The 14935-nt window shown below is 40.5% G+C and overlaps 1 protein-coding gene across 2 annotated transcripts in view; it reads right to left on the bottom strand.

Moving 5' to 3' along the window:
- Window positions 1-14563, bottom strand: part of LOC114053724 (tetratricopeptide repeat protein 39C) — a 112413-nt gene extending 97850 nt beyond the window's left edge. The window contains exon 1 of one of the 2 annotated variants that reach the window (XM_027876855.1): window positions 14064-14563. In XM_027876855.1, the coding sequence (XP_027732656.1) occupies window positions 14064-14230 (167 nt within the window). In that variant the 5' untranslated portion in view covers window positions 14231-14563. Of the gene's footprint in view, window positions 1-11009; window positions 11045-14063 lie in introns of those variants that run through there. The other variant, XM_027876856.1, reaches the window with a different exon arrangement.
- Window positions 14564-14935: the final 372 nt, after the last annotated feature.

Raw genomic sequence — 14935 nt, 5'->3', positions numbered from 1 at the left:
CCACCTTTCCAGTCTTTCTTATCCCTCATACCATCCACATGCCCTTTCCTGCCACACTGGGCAGTCCCAACACCGGCCTCCTTGTTGATCCTCCCACAAGATAGTCCCTTTCCTGAATGAGTATTTTCACGGGTTGTCTTCCTTACCTGAAATTCTCTTCCTCCTCATCCCTGTCTCCTTGCTATGCTGACTTCTTCAAGTCCCATCTAAATCCTATCTTCTATAAGAAGTTCTTCCTGATCTCCTTCATGTCAATGTCATCCCTCTATTGATTAGCTCTAATTTATATCGTATATAGCTTGTTTGTACAGAGTTGGTTGCATGATGTCTCCCCCATGAGCTCCTCGAGAGCAAGGAATGTCTTGTGCCTCTCTTTGCATCCCCAGCACTTACCACAGTGCTTGGCATATAGTAGGTACTTAACAAATGTTTACTGACTGACTGAAATGAAAGTGGAACTTAACACTGGCAGTGGTCCCAGGTCTTTTTTTGTCTACACAAGGCTGTAGCAGGGAGACTATTTAAACCGAGTAAGGTCTGGAAATAGCACTGATGTACTCTTTAAACTGGTCAATATGCCATCGCCTGATGTATATTATGATGCGATACTAAATGATTCTGGTGATGATTCTGGTGAGCTAGAATATGAGCCGCACAGGCATGCTGCAGGAATAAGAATTGGATAAGATTCATGAAAGTGAGGAAGAGGCAGCATCAAAGTAGCTTATGGATCCTGTGTCTTCCTTCTCCTTTCTGAAGATACTCAAGTACAAGTAACGTGTATCTTTCCTGGACTTCATTGCACACAACTGTCAGGTGTAGCCCAAGCCATTGTATCACTATGCTGTTGGGGAAGGCAAGAAGAGCCAATGATTCACCCTCTAGAGCATGTCTCACAGTTCCAGCCAAGCTCATTCCTGCTAAGGCACTGGGACACAACACTGAGCAACTCAGTTGAGTCTGCCACCTTAGTCAGCAAACATTGAGTTCTTACTGTGTACAAAGCAATAAGGTGGATACAGTTGCAAAAAAGACTCAGTCGTTGCCATCAGGAGTTTACAAACAGGTAGGGGAGATAAAACATGCATAAAATAATTATAATACAAAGTAGAACAAATGTGATATATTGACAATTAACAAGATGTAATGAACACATAGAGGAAGAAGAGAAAATTTCCAGTTTTTTCTTTTTTTTTTCTTGAGGGGTTGGGAGAAAAAAAACCACAGAAGGCTAAATGATGGAAGACATACCCAACCTTTTAAAAATGTGTAAGATGTGGACAGGGAATGGAGTATTGTAGAAAAAGAGGAAAAGGACAGAGTCAAGTCAACAAGTAAAGGAGATAGCCTAACCCAAGGCAGGAAGTCTGAAAACAGAGTAATTCTAAGGTAGTTGCAGTACAGGTTACACAAAGGAGAATAGTTAAGAGATTAGGTTTTAAAAGTAATTTGCAGCCCCAACATGGACGACTTTGAATAACTAAGGAATTTGAACTTCACTCAAAAAACTTCAATGCCTATCTATTACCTAAGGAACAGAGGGGGTGAAATGATGACTTTTCTTTGGGAACAATGCATACTTTAGGGAGTACACTGAGAAGACTCCAAACTAATCTATTAATTACTGATGAATTAATCCTTCTAGAGTATAGTAGGATTGAAGGGAGATCAAACAGGTGATGAGAGGTATATGATCATCTAATGATCCAGACAAAGGTAATGAGGGCCTGGGAGAGAGGGAAGGAGGAAAGGGGTAAGTATTGCAGAACTTCATGACTGATTGGAAGTGAGGGTCAAAGAACACAAAAGAGATAAAGATGATTTCAGAATTTCAAGCCCAGGCAACTGGGAACTATAATGAAATGAACTGGACATTCAAAAGATTAGAGGGAAGATTATAAAGCAAACACAACAGAATCCCTTTATAAGCTGATGTTTGAGAGTAAGACCTATATCATAGGCCAAAAATGTCCTCACCAAAACCAAGTCTTTATTAAGTACCTACTACGTACCAGGCAATGTGCTAGGTGCTGAGAATACAAATATAGTGAATTAAACAATCCCTACTCACAAGGACCTTATGAATTTGGTAATAGGAAAGACAAGTACAAATATGAGTATATAAAGAATAAATATAGACAATACAAATAAAAACAAAGTAATTAAATAAAAAGTTTGAAAGGGAAGGCACTAGCAGCAGGCAAAGCTTTTGCTTTATGTGTTGAAATTATTTAGAAGAGATAATCTCACTGTACATCCAAATACTGTAATACTAAACAGTGTTTTTTAATAGCTGTTTCTAAGTTTACCTTATTTTACTATTTGCATTTCCCACTGAGAACTTTACCTAAGCTTCAGTCATTGAAGTTAAGTGATATAACCTGAAGCATATTCTTCAGGTCAAGATTAGTTAAACTAGGTTCACTTTTCCTCTTTTAGCACTTCTAATTAGGTCAATAATGCAACAACATCATTCTGATCTACAGATATGCCTCACCTACCACCATTAGTTGGCCCTACTAAAATGCCTCATACATTACAAGGGGAAGTTACTTCAAAACTGAGCTGAGCAGGCAGGACAGAAACATGACAAATGGGAAGGAATAAGAGCTAAGCCAAATGGGTGAGTCTACTGTAAAATGTATACAAGCTATACAAAAGCATTTCCTAGCACTTTGGTGCGGTGTGATTATAAATGTCTTAATGAAGATACTGTTGTAAAACTTTGTTGTTGGGCCCAATCTGGTAGGGTATGCCAGGACCTGCTTTAGTTCTACTGCACTATCAAGTTAGACAGCATTTTTAAAGCACTTAGCACAGTGCCTGGCACATAATAGGCACTAAAGAAACACTCATTTCCTTCTCTTCTGCTCTCCTCTTTAGAATGAATACAATTCACTGTCATTTTCAGTTATCTTTGCTATTGAAGACCAGGCTAACATGAGAAAGTGAAATCCAGAGTATCCTTAAACTTCATTTACAATTCAATACAAAAAAAATACTAAGCCTTAAAAGAAAATACCAAAACAAATAAGATATGCTTTAAGCTGCTTCCCAAACTTTTCACCAGTGCAACTAAAAAAAGAAGGAAAACGAAGCTGAATTTTCATTCCTTTGCTATCTCTCCTACAAACTCAAAGGGATAACCAACAATACAACAAAGTACAATAATCCACAACTTGAAAAGACTACTTAAAAAACTGAAATTCATTGATTTATTAAAATCAGCAAGAATAGAAATGGTTTCATTTATATAAGACACATAGTAGACCATACTATTACTTTCAGGAAAATGCATTCTTTTGCAATTTTAAAAGTATTTCACCAAAGAGCTTTGTAACTAGGAACTGAATTTCCTTTCCTGAATAATGAAATAGCAAGCAATTTGCCTTCCTTTAGTTTGGGCTGTCCTTAACTATCATGGTTCCATTCATTTGACTTTATTATTCATTAAGGTTTTATTAATGCCAAAGAAGAGTTCAGAACTTGCCATTGCCTTAATTGCCTGTTACAACTATCTGGAACAATTACACTTCAACTCTGTATCAAGACAAACATCCAAAACTCTTTTAGTCTCAGTTTTTGTAAACTACAGAGAATCATCTCAGACCAATGGTAAAACCTGCCCATGAATGTTCAATCTACCTCTCATGTCTTGCCAATTTTACTTTGGCAATGTCTCTCGAAGAACAAGATCTAATTAGGCTTCAAGTAACCTCCCATTAACATTTGTGTTCATGGATGCTGTACAAACAGGCATAGTTCAACATTGACTGTAAAGATCATTGTCCAATTGTTGAAACCTTATGCAACTGTTAAGAGTCGAACCCAAAAGTCACTTGCTCCCCCAAACCCCCCTCCCCCGAGAACCATCCAACTCAGACCAAGCACTTCACTTTGCAACCCTCTAATCAACTCAGCACCTATTATCATCATTGTCTATGCAATAGATGGCCCTTATTCTGCTCCTAGACAGTAAGCTGCAAGAAGGTAGAGACTAGGTCTTAGCTAATTTTTTTCCTTTCCCAATGCCTGGCACAGTGAACTGGACACAAAAGGTGCTTAATAATTATTGACTATAACACCAATGTTCCTTCTTAGCCTTCTCTTTGTTACCTCAGCAACAAATTCTAGCACTACTGGAAAATCTGATTAATTCCAAAATGACTGGATCATGGAAGCATACATGCCCAAAGTGCAATCTGACACGGAATATCTGAAGCAAAGAGCGTTCCTATGTAAACTGAGCCTTTTACAGAACGTGTAGATTTTAGTAATAATGGGAAGAAAGTCTGGAACACTAATATTCCACTGACAATTCTAGGCTTAGATTAGCACTCTCTCACAGCACCAGACAAATGTGCAGCTATGACTTCAGTCCACTTCTTTATCCCAGATCTAAATAAAAATAGTAAACAAATACACGCTTACTTTAAAGGAGACAAGGACCTCAAGCTCCTAACATTACACAGGAAAAGCTTTTGAGATTTGAAATTCAAAGAAAATGAAACAAATTCAAAGCAAAGACAGTGATTCACCAGACTAAAAGTAATCCTATGCAGCCCAGATTAAATTTTAAATTCAGTTTTTTCCCATACATTAAAAAACAAACTGAATTTGAGTGGAAAGCCACCTCTGCAGCCATCTAGTCCAGGGTGAACTGGAAAGGAATTCTCACTATAATGTAACCATCCAGTGGCCATGTGACTGCTTGAATACCTTCAAGAAAGGGGGAACCTACCACCTCTGAGGCAATCCATTTCACTCACAGACAGCACTAATTGTCAGGAAGTTTTTCTTCACACCAAGCCTAAACTAGCCTCTTTGCAACTTCCACCCCATTTCTCCTGGTTCTATCCTTTGGGGCCACATAGAACAAGCCTAAATCTTCTTATTAAGGGGATTTGTTCTGTGAAGTTTAGATTCAGTCAAAGGGCAGCACTTGAGGACCTAGAGGGCTACATGTGGCCTCCAGGTCGCAGGTTCCCCACCCTTGGTCTAGATAATTGCAATGACTTCCTAGCCTCAAGTCTATCCCATCCCAATCCTTCTTCCACGTGGCGACCAACATAATTTTCCTTAAGCACAGATTTATGTTACTCCTCTGTTTAATAAGCTTCATGAATTCCTGCTGCTTCAAGGATCAAATGTAAATTCATGTTTGACTTTTAAAGCCCTTCACAACTTGACCCCAACCTATTTTTCCAACCTCATTATACATTGTTCCCCTTTCCACACTTTAAGTCCAAAAAGCCTGGACCTCTCTGTTCTTTATACAGAGCACTCTCATATACAATCTCCATGCCTTTGCACTGGCTGTCTCCAATGCCTGGAATGCACTACTTTCTCACAGAGTTCCTATTTTCCTTCAAGTTGCAGTTTTTAAGCACCATCTTCTATATCACACCTCCCAGATCTTCACAAATGCTAGTGCCCTCTTTCACCAACTTGTATTTAACTATCATATATTTGTTTTGCATTTATTCTGCACATACTTACATATGTAAAGGTTGTCTTTCCTGATAGAATATAATCTCTTTGAAAGCAGGCACTCTCATTTTTGTCTTTGCATCCAAGTACTTAGCAAAGTGCTCGGCACATATTAAGTATGTAATAAATGCTTAATTTATTATTTCAAATCACTTCTCCTCTAATCTGTTAAAAGTACTGAGATATAAATTTACCAGCAAGGGAGGCTGGACCAAATGATCTCTAATATTCCTCTTTGCTGACCTCCAGTCCTGCATCTCCAACTGCTTCTCAGACATCTTGAAGTGGATGTCCTGTAGATATCTAAAACTCAACATGTCCAAAATTGAACTCATCTTTTCCCCCAAACCCTCCCCCATATGTAACTTCCCTATTACTGTCAAGGATATCACCAACCTCCCAGTCCCCCAGGCTCAAAACCTAGGTGTTATCCTTAATCCCTACCCTCTCTCAGCCCCACATATCCAATTTGTGGCCAAGGTCTATCCATTTCACTTTTGAAAAATCTCTCAAATAAGCTTTCTTCGCTCCTCAAATACTGCTACTACTCTCATCTTCTCATACCTGGACTACTGAAATAGCCTGCTGGTTGGTCTGCCTGTCAAAAGTCTCTCCCTGAGAATTTGGAACCCAAAATTTTAAAAACAAATATTAAAAAATTGTTTTTACATGCAACTGGGAAATAAGATATATAGGCAATGGGGTATAGAAATCTATCCTGTCCTACAGGAAAATAGAAGGGGAAGGGGATAAAAGAAGAAGGGTGATAGAAGGTAAAGTACATGAGGGGAAGAAGTATTCAGAATGCGTGCTGTCTTGGGGTGGGGGGAGGGGAGAGATGGGGAGAAAATTTGGAACTCAAAATCTTGTGGAAGTCAATGTTGAAAGCTAAAAATAAATTAATTATTAAAAAAAATCTCTATCCACTCCAATCTATTCTCTATTCAGCTGCCAAAGTGATTCTCCTAAAGAGCAGATTTGACCATATTATTCCCCAATTCAATAAAGTCTATTGGCTCCCTATCACCTCCAGGTTCAACTATATTAGTGTTCAAAGCCCTTCAAAACCAATCTACCACTTCCCCCCATTCCCATCTCTTCCCAAGTACTCTTTGACCCTCCAGACATCCTGATCGATTTCAGGCCAGTGGACCCAGTTGACTCTGGAGGAGAAAAGTGAGGCTGGTGACTTTGCACAGCCCTCTCTCACTCAAATCAAAGTCAATTGCAAGTCATGTCAATATCTCCCTGATATCATGGTCCTCTCTGAGAATGAAGGTCAAACTACAACTCTTTGACCCAGTGACATTGGCCTCCTGGCTATTCCACAAACAAGACACTCCATCTCTTAGCTCCAGACATTTTCTCTAGTTATCCTTCATGCTTGGAATGCTCTCCCTCTCCATCTCCAACTCTGGGCTCCCCTGGCTTCCTTCAAGTCCCAGCTAAAATCTCACCTTTTACAAGAAGCCTTTCCCAGGCTCCCTTAATGCTAGTGCCTTCCCTATGTTTATTATTTTCAATTTATCCTGTACATATCTTATTTGTATATAGTTATTATTTGCATGGTGTCTCTCTAATTAGATTGTGAGCTCCTCAAGGGCGGGAACTGTCTTTTGCCTTCCTTTGTATCCCCAGCACTTACTACAGTACCTGGCACTAGGCACTTAATAAATGTTCATTGACTGACTGACTTTCAACTCTAAATTCTATGATCCTACAAAATATTTGAAGGGACAAGCAGGACTGTTCTGCTTGGCCCTAGACAGATACACTAAAAGCAACAGCTCAAAGTTACAAGGAAAGTATTTAGGTTTAATATAAGGAAAAAACTTCCTAAAATTTAGAGTTGTTAAAAAAAATGGAAGGGGCTGCCTCATGAGGCAGCAGATTAGTACTTAAAGATCTTCAATTCAATCAATCCTTATTTGGCACTGATTATGCCATTAAAGATGCAAAGGTCACAATGAGCGTTCCTGCCTTCAAGATTACAATCTACAGGGGGACAACATTTATGCAGAAGTAAATATAAAATATATGTGCAATAAATAGAAAGCAACTTTAGGATTGGGGAGAAGCAGTAATAACCAAGGAAAATCAGACAAGGCGTCTTGTAGGAGGTGATTAGGCTGAGCCTTGAGAGAAGTTGTGAGTTCTAAGAAGTAAAGAAGACCTTTGACCCAGCAATACCACTGCTACATCTGTATCCCAAAGAAATCAAAAAAAGGGGGAAAGGACCTGCTTGTACAAAAATATTTATAGCAGCTTTTTTGTGGTGGCTAAGAATTAGAAATCAATCTCATCAATTACTTATCAAATGGAGAATGGCTGGACAAGTTGTGGTATGTGATTGTGATGGAACACATCACCTGTGCTATAAGAAATGATAAGCAAGATGATTTCGGAAAAACCTGCAAAGACTTACATCAACTTATGCAAAGTGAAATGAGCAGAACCAGGAGAATGTTGTACACAGTAACAGCAATTGTAAATGACAGCTATTCTCAACAACACAATCATCCAAGACAATCCCAATGGACTCATGATGAAAAATGCTATCCGCCTCCAGAAAAAAGACTGATGTCTGAATACAGATTAAAGCATACTATTTTTCACCTTCTTTCTTTGTTCTTTTTTTCGAGTCTTCTTGTATAAAATGGATAACATCGAAATGTTTACATGATTGCACATGTATAACTTATGTCAAGCTGCTTTGCATCTCAGGGACGGATAAGGGGAGAGATAGAATTTGGATCTCAAAACTTTTTTTAAAAAGTTAAAAACTGTTTTAATATATGATTGGTGGTGGGGGGAAGAAAATATTATTTTAACAAAAGAAGTAAAGAAGAATGTTCCAGGTAGGGAGGGCAAGCCCAGTACAATAGCAAGAAGACAAGACGTGGATTGTTGAATATCATGTAAAGAGAGGAGCAAGTAGGCCAACTTGGCTGATATGGGACTTGCATGAAGGGAAGTAATGTGAGATTAGTCTGAAAAGGTAACTTGTGGACAGACTGTCAAGGTTTTTAAGGCCAAAATGAAGAGTTTGTATTTTATCCTAGAGGCATAAATGGAGTTTCTTAAACACTGTCTGTTCTCTGCGCTTTAGGGATATAAAATTGGCAGCAGGATGGAAAATAGATTAAAAAAGAGAAAGAAAGCAGGCAAGAAGACCGATTAGGAGGCTACTCTAATAATCCAAGAAGAGGTGATGAGAGTCTGAATTAGGGTGGTGGCCATGTGAGTTGTCAGAAAGGGATTGATAAGACATGTTATGGTAGCAAAATCAGCAAGACTTGCAACTGACTAGATATAAGGGAAAGAATCACATGAAAAGCACAGTGCCTGGCATATTATAAGCACTTATAAATATTTATTAACTGACTGAGAATCAAGGTTGACTTCAAGGTTATAAATCTGATAGAGGAAAGGGATGGGGTGGTAGCCTCAACAATAATAACAAAGTTAGAAGGATGTTGGATTTAGGGGGTTAGTAAAAGATTACCGATTGCTCAGAGCAAAACATAACTTCTCTTGGAGAAACCATACCAAAGGCATATCAAACAGAATAGGTATTTGAGTGCTTGTTGTATGCCCATCACTGCTTGGTGTTCTGTGGAGTGTCCACAACTTTAAAATATCCCCCTTCCTCTCTGGGTGAAGGTCCTTCTTGTTGACAGGTGAGGCTCCATAAAAACAACAATAACAAAATACTTGAAAATCTTAGAGTATCTATAGGCTAAGTAGTGTTGGAACATGGAGTACCTAGGAGTGTAAGTCAGGCCTATTGTGTCCTTTACCTCAAAGTAAGTGTTTACAGTGGGAAACTCAGAACAAGATGGTGTTTATGGAGAACAGTATCATGAAGTGAGACAGGCATACAGAAAAGGAAAGAGAAAAGACATGTGTCAAAGACAACCTTTTTAAGTTTTATTTAGGTTTGTCCCTAAGCCAGGAAAGGAGGGAAAAAATCTTCTACTTCCTCATGTCTTACTTCTCTTGGTTCCAGAACCCAATGTTTGTTAGGCTAGTGCAATTAGTACATGCTGATAGTACTATGGTTCAGACACAAGTTTTAAGAGTTTTTGTGGGCTAGTCTAGGAAAAATATTTCTAGTTACTAGCAACTGACAGACTTTTGTAAGATATCTATCTACTTGTCCAGTCCTAACCTCTCTCCCAATCTCCAACTATCTTTTAGACATCTCTGACCATTCAGATACCTGTAGACATCTTAAACTCAACATATCCCAAACAAAATTCATTATCTTCCCCAGAAACCCTCCCCCATTCCTAACTTTTGGATTACTGTCGAAGGTATCACCATCTTCCCAGGAACCCAGACTCACAGCTTAGGTGTCATCCTAGATTCCTCATTCTTTCACCTCTCCTTGTCCCCCCATATCCAATCTATAGTCAAGGCTGTCAATTTTACCTTCATAACTTCTCTTGTACATGCTCCCTTCTCTCTTCTGACACCACCACCAGTCCAGTGAAGTGTTATCACCTCATGGACTACTGCAATAGACTGTAATTGGTCTCTCCCCTCTACAATCCATCCTACACTGACCTGTCAAAACGATTTCCTCAAGTGCAAGTCTAATCATGTTATTCTCCTACATCCAACAAATTCCAATGGCTCCTTTTTACTTCCAAGATCAAATACAAATCCTTTGCTTGGCATTCAAAACCCTTCATAACCTGCACTCCACCCCCATCTTTATAGTCTTTCTTAGCACTTACCACTCCCAAATCCTAACCCCTAACTCACACACCAATCAACCTAAAAAGAAGTTGATTTTTTTTCCAAGAGAGTTGGAAAGCTCAATGATGTTAGGGGAAAATACATAGAAAAAAAGGCATTAGTTTGGCTATCACTAATTTGTCATCTGCCATGATTATGGGCAGGGATTAGGTTAAAGTTTACCTTTGTCTTTCCACATAGTTGGTAGCTTAATAAATATTTGTTGACTGGAACTAAATTCTATGTATGAAAAGAGATTATGTATGACAAGCAAATCAGTAGTATAAATAAAAAGATTTCCAGGCTAATGTTTGTCTACTTAAAAGAACATATTTTTCAAGCACTTTCAAAACATCCATTTAAACACAAATATGCCTGCAATATGCCTATGCCTGGTGAGCTCACTATGGTTAGTGCACTAAGTAAATAACAAACACAAGGTCCTGGGGTTTGAGTCCAATGGGCCCAGTTAGCTTTGCTCTGTTTGATGACCATATATTATGCTCTAAGACAACCAAGGACACAAGACATGGATCACAAAAATCTGTCACCACTAATCAAAAAGCCCTCAATGGACAAGTAGCCTCTTCTCTCTCTGTAGAAGATAGTCTATTATGCTGTTGTTGACTAATAGTGTTTAGGCTGGTGCATGTAGTGTACTTCCAAATAATAAAATCTCTTTAAAAAATACATATTGTGGCATAGTGGATAAAGACCTAGATTCAAATCCTGCCTCTGACACATAATGTCAGTGTGACAGGAGACGAGTCCCTTACCTCTCAGCACCTCCAGGCGACTTTCTAAGACCATATATTTGACTGGCACAGGTGGAAGGAATTTCCTCACCAGAAGTTACCAAACCAATCTATTTGTAGAAATAAATACATAGAATGATTCAAAAAAAGCTTTTATCCTAATGGCTCTATGTGAGTGAAGTTAACTACCTACTTTAAACTATTTCCTTTTCTTCATTTCCATGAGAATCTACTTCTATAAATAACTATTCATAGGTGGGTTGTTTTTTTTTTTTTTTCTTATTCTAATACTATGAGTTGCTGGCAAAAAAAGAAGATAATAACAACTGTCATTTAAAGTAGCATTCATTTTTAAGTCTGCAAAGCCTTTCATGTACATTACCTCATTTACACTTCACAAGAAAATTATGAGGTAATTACTATAGGTATCATTGTCCCTGTTTTACAGAAAAAGAAACTGAGGTACAGAAAAGTGAAATGACTGGCCCATGGTCACACAGGTAGTAAGAAAAAAAAAAAGAGATCATAGGACTTAGGGCAGAATGGGACTTTAAGGACTGAAATGCCAGGTTTTTCTGAATCCAAGTCCAATACTGTCTACCCTACACTTGTGCTTTTTTCCAGAGAAGCAAGTGGTGGCTAGGGGATGGACAGCAACTCAAGAAGGTGAGGTGCCAATGTAAATTGAAATCTGGAATTTTCTAAATTCAGCATCCAAATTGTAATAATTAAAACAGCTTTAAAGACACTTTGTTTCCTACTGTTAGGTAAGCCAGATAAAATGAAAACCCAATAACCGAGCTAACCAAAATGGATTTTAAGCAAAAGAGTCAGAAAAGAAGCATTGTTAGGAATTATGAAGAGCACTGTAGCTTTCAACATCACAAATCTGATATCTATATCTATATATATCTATATATATATACATATATATAAGCAACAGGATGTGTAACATGGTGACAATCTTTTTCAAACTTTTAAAATACTGTTTGGGGAAGCATGGGTAGAGAGGAAAAGGACAAGGAAGCAGGCATCAAATTATTAAATCATGTTAATAGCTTTAATTTTTACTTCAAACAAAGACTACCTATCTGCATGTTATTTCCACCAGAAGAGTTTTCTTCACTTCACACCATTCTCCTCAAATAACATTTGTTTACACAACTCTCTGGACCAAGTAAGTATAATGTGGATAACAAATATATCAATAATTTAAAAATGACCAGAGTTTGCACATTATACAACATATTGTTGAGAAAGGGGCTATCAATGCCATGGCAGAGGAGATAACTACTAAAATTGGCATATGTGGGGTTTTGACTAATGCCTGAACCTCGAAAAGTACTCTAACAGCCCAGTAACCCAAACCTTGCAAGGGTAAAAACCAAACATCATTAATTCTCCCACTGTTCTGCAACAAGTCATAGTATAGTACTATAAAATATAGCATGTTGGCAATTAAATATTTAACAAGAAAGACTATAAACAAATGAATCCTTTAAAACTGTCATCTTTCATTGCTTTTGAAAATAACTCAGTAAACTTAAACCTGGATGAAAATGAGCTCTGTGTTATTTAAAGAGGAAAAAAAAAACTAAAAATGTGACATGCTTACCCATAAAATTCACTTGCCTAAAAGACTCATTCCTTGCCAGGTGAAAACAATGTACCAATTCCAACTTAATTGAAGTAATTGTTAGCACTTTGGGAGATCTAACATATTTAATAGCATTATACTGAAATAACATTCTTTGAATGGAATCATTTGTAATTTTTTGTTATTCTTGAAGATCTCGTAGCAACAGTCTCTCATGTACTATCACTTTAACCAAATCATATTTTAATATGCAAAATGGATGACAGCTAAAACTTTTCAGGAAAGATATTTAACAGCAAATGTGAGCAAAAGACTATTAGGTCTTGTCATCCTTTAAAGCCTATGTCTACTTGCTTAGCCTGAAAAAAAAAAAAGATACTTATAATATGTTCTCCCGAAATCTTCAAGCATATGTCTACAATGTGGCTGACTTTTAGCTATATTCTCTCTACAAAAGCCCAAACCACGAAAACCTGCTTCTTTTTCTCATTCTTCTTATTCATCATAAAAATCCAACACTTGTTAAGCACCTACTGTGGACAAAACACTACTGCAGAAGTTCAGTGAGTATCTGCCAAGCTATTTACATGGATGCAGACCGATAAGTCCTTCAGGTGGAGGGCAGTGTTCTGCTTAATATATATACTTCTATTTCTTCCTCCTCTCCTCTTACGTTATGTATCTGAGGAGAAACACATATTTCTAATGCTTTCCAAATCCTTCTGGAGATCATATTTTAGGGCGTTTTCAGAAGACTGGGGAGAGATAAAATACTGAGTTTAGTCTGCTTTCAGTCTCAAATGGCAATTATGTATCTATCTTCAAAGAGCAGATGTGTCAGCCCACGAAGATAACGCTCCTAGAGAAGCTAGAAGGACCCACTAAATAGTTAACTATCAGAGGGAATCCGCAAGCCTTCTACAAATCCTTGCAAAACATGCACAAGGAAATGTTCTCTCTCCATAGCCTAAGATCACAACAAGGCAATTCCGACTCAGGTTCCTCCCTCAAAAAGTATCTGGTCCAAACACAAAATGATCTCCAAACAAGAAGAGATGAAGGGGGGCACCGTGGTGAGAGAGCGGGAAACGAACACGTAAAAAACACATACAGGCACACCTCCTTGGAGAGGGAATGAGATATCCATCCATGAGAGCAGCTGCAGAAAAGGACTCAGGGGGAGAAGGGAGAGAGCAAGCCAAGGCTAAATACAAAAAGGGAGGAAGGAATCAAGGCTAACTAGAGCGCGTCTTCTTGCTGGAAGGGGAGGGCGTAGATCAGGTGCGGTGGGCGCAGGGACGGGCAACAATCCGGGAGCGGGACAGGGCAGGGCTGGGCAAAGAGAGCCAGAAAGACTCGGTGTCCAGCTGCAGGGGCTGCGGCCAGACCCAGGGGAGGAAAATGGAACAAGAGGGTTTCATGAGCAGTGGAGGAGGAGGAAGGACAGCGGGCCGGAGGATGGGGGGGGGGGGTGTCACCTGTATTGTTTGAAGAGCTGGTCCGACTCTCGGAAGCCGTTGTTGAGCAGCATGTTGATGCCGGCCAGGGCCAGCTCGGCATCGTGCAGGGGCGCCGCGGCCGCCGAGTCCTGCCCGCCCTCTTCCTCACCCCGCCGAGGCGGCTGCTGCCGCTCGGACCCAGCCATGGAGAAAGAGGAGGAGGAGGAAGCGAGCGGGGAAAGGGGAGGAGGGCTCTGATACGCCCCAGGGACAAGTGGCACTGGCCGCGGGAAGAGCCTAAGGGGTGGCAGCTGCTGGGGGAGAGCCGGGAGGAGGAGCTGGCGCTGCTATTGCAGCAACTCCCGTGCCTGCAGTTCGTCGATAGGACGTGGAAGCCTAGCCCTCGCGCGGCGGCGGCAATTACTCAGCAGCCGCTCCGGGCCGCCAGATCTCTCTGCTCGCCCCTCGCTCCCAGATCGCGGTGGCACTGAAGCGAAATCCGTTTCCGGGGTGCCTCCGACCCCTCTCCGCCGGTCCCCAGAGGGGCTGCGGCGCCACCCCCACTTCCTGCAGCGCTCTCCCCTTCTGAAGTCCACGCTCCAGGCTCAGCCCTCCCCCTTCCCCCCCGCCTGCTCCCACTCTCCCGGGCCCGCCAGCCCCTGTGGAAGGTTGACCGTGAGCCTGTGGAAGGCGAGGAGATGAACTGCCCGCCCCCGGGGCTCCCACGCGGGGCCGGCCCACTCGGCCCTCCTCCCCGCACGGAGCGAAGCTGCAGCGGCCCGGGCGTCTCAGCCCCCTAGCCCCAGAGCCGCGCCACTGCCCGCCGCGAGCCGCTGCCGGGCTGCGAGGTGCACCCCGCACGCAGCTCCGGCAGAGGGCCCCCGCTCTCTCCCGCGCCAGCTCTGGGTTTC

This window comes from Vombatus ursinus, unplaced genomic scaffold (assembly GCF_900497805.2).
Source record: "Vombatus ursinus unplaced genomic scaffold, bare-nosed wombat genome assembly UNPS02014812.1, whole genome shotgun sequence".
NCBI lineage: Eukaryota > Metazoa > Chordata > Mammalia > Diprotodontia > Vombatidae > Vombatus > Vombatus ursinus.
This window is presented reverse-complemented; position numbering and strand designations above follow the sequence as displayed.